The 1,755-nt window shown below is 43.2% G+C and overlaps 1 protein-coding gene across 4 annotated transcripts in view; it reads left to right on the top strand.

Moving 5' to 3' along the window:
- The window catches only part of Rnf180 (ring finger protein 180), a 148,120-nt gene that overhangs the window by 111,341 nt on the left and 35,024 nt on the right, over nucleotides 1-1,755 (top strand). For all 4 annotated transcript variants that reach the window (XM_026788994.1, XM_005366592.2, XM_026788995.1 and 1 more), the window contains exon 7: nucleotides 192-317. In XM_026788994.1, coding sequence (XP_026644795.1) covers nucleotides 192-317 — 126 coding nt within the window. The remainder of the gene's footprint in view (nucleotides 1-191; nucleotides 318-1,755) is intronic.

Here is a 1,755-nt window from a genome sequence, read left to right as displayed (position 1 = left end):
TGTAGACCAGGCTGGTCTCAAACTCACAGAGATCCGCCTGCCTCTGCCTCCCGAGTGCTGGGATTAAAGGCGTGTGCCACCACCGCCCGGCAATCCGAATTTATTATCAAAATCCTATGGTAATCTATCACATTCTTGCCGTTTTATCCAGATGAATGCTTAGAACGCTCTTTTCTTTCCTTTTACTTCAGAATTGAACAATGCCACAAAGACCTTCTTCACCAAGGAATATTTGAAAATAAAACAAAGCTTTCAGAAATCCAGTTCTGCCAAGTGGCCCCTGCCAAGCTGTAGGAAAGGATTCCATCTCTTTGGAGGTAAGAGAACCAGCCCAGACCAAGCAGTGCCTGGGTCTGTCTGCACAGGTTCATGGCTGCTGCCTGACTAAAGTGTTGCCTGAGCTCTGTTTCTGCATTAGTCATTTTCAAGAATGTTGGTGCTCATCTCTTTGCTGAAAGAAAGCTACAAGTACATATGAAGAAAAGGAATGTTTATTTAGGATTTTTTTAATGTATGTGTGTTCAGCATGCCAGAGAGGGCATCAGATCCTATTACAGATGGTTGTGGCCACCATGTGGGTGCTGGGAATTGAACTCAGGACCTCTGGAAGAGCAGCCAGTGCTCTTAACAACTGAGCCACCTTTCCAGCCCTGAAGAAAAGAAATATTATATGTAAAAAGTAACTTGGGAAGACACCATGATTGAATTCACTCTGCCTGGGGATAGTGGTGGAGAAAGGTTTCAATGAGGCTGAGTCTTAAAGCTCCACACCAAGAAGTTCTAGTGCACAATAGCCCGGGGGTGGGGGTGCCAATAGGAACAACAAGGCACTATAGATTTCAGTGATGTACAAGAAAGAATTTTACGTGCTTTTACCATAAAGGAATGACAAATATTTGAAGTGAAATATGTTTAACTTGATTTAAATATTACATAACATGGCACCTCATTAATGTGTATAATTTTTGTGTTTTACCTATCCACTAAAATGCATGTAATTGAAAACAAATTGATTTCTCAACAAGTACCTAATTTGACAAACGCTGTACTTGGTAAAAGCAGAGCATCCTAGAATATTAATAATTCACTTATTAACATATACTAAATTAATCTAGTTTTGATATCTTGCGATTGCACCTTAAGATTAGGAAAAGGAGGAAGGGACAGTGCCATATGCATAGAGTTTCACAGAGATGTACCATACTCTGGGAATACCAGTTACTGGGGTCAGGTCTATGTAACTTCTGTTTTGAGGTGTGTGTGTGTGGCCATATTATGTAGACATTAAATATAATTTCATCTTTTATAAAACTGTTATTTGTCAGAACATGAACAACCATTCAGTTTTGTTATTTGCTGTTTCTGTGTGTAGGGGTGTGCATGTGTGTTCACCTGTGTGTGCAGATACACTCGCCCATGCTTACATGCAAGTAGAGGTCAATGTCAAGCTTCTTCCTCTCTCTTTTTTGGAGCCAGCGTCTCTCAATGAGCCTTAAACTCTCTGTTTTGGGTAGTCTGGCTTGCCTGGAATCTGTCTTTCCCCTCCCTCCAGTTCTGGAGATGAAATGCATGCTGCTGGACCTGGCTTCCACCTGGGTTCTGGGGATCCATGCTGCTGGACCTGGGGATCCATGCTGCTGAACCTGGGCATCCATGCTGCTGGACCTGGGCATCCATGCTGCTGGACCTAGGGATCCATGCTGCTGAACCTGGGCATCCATGCTGCTGGACCTGGGCATCCATGCTGCTGGACCT

Source organism: Microtus ochrogaster, unplaced genomic scaffold, assembly GCF_000317375.1.
Source record: "Microtus ochrogaster isolate Prairie Vole_2 unplaced genomic scaffold, MicOch1.0 UNK11, whole genome shotgun sequence".
Lineage (NCBI taxonomy): Eukaryota > Metazoa > Chordata > Mammalia > Rodentia > Cricetidae > Microtus > Microtus ochrogaster.
The sequence above is the reverse complement of the archived record's forward strand: the minus strand, read 5'-3'. Positions and strand labels throughout refer to the sequence as shown.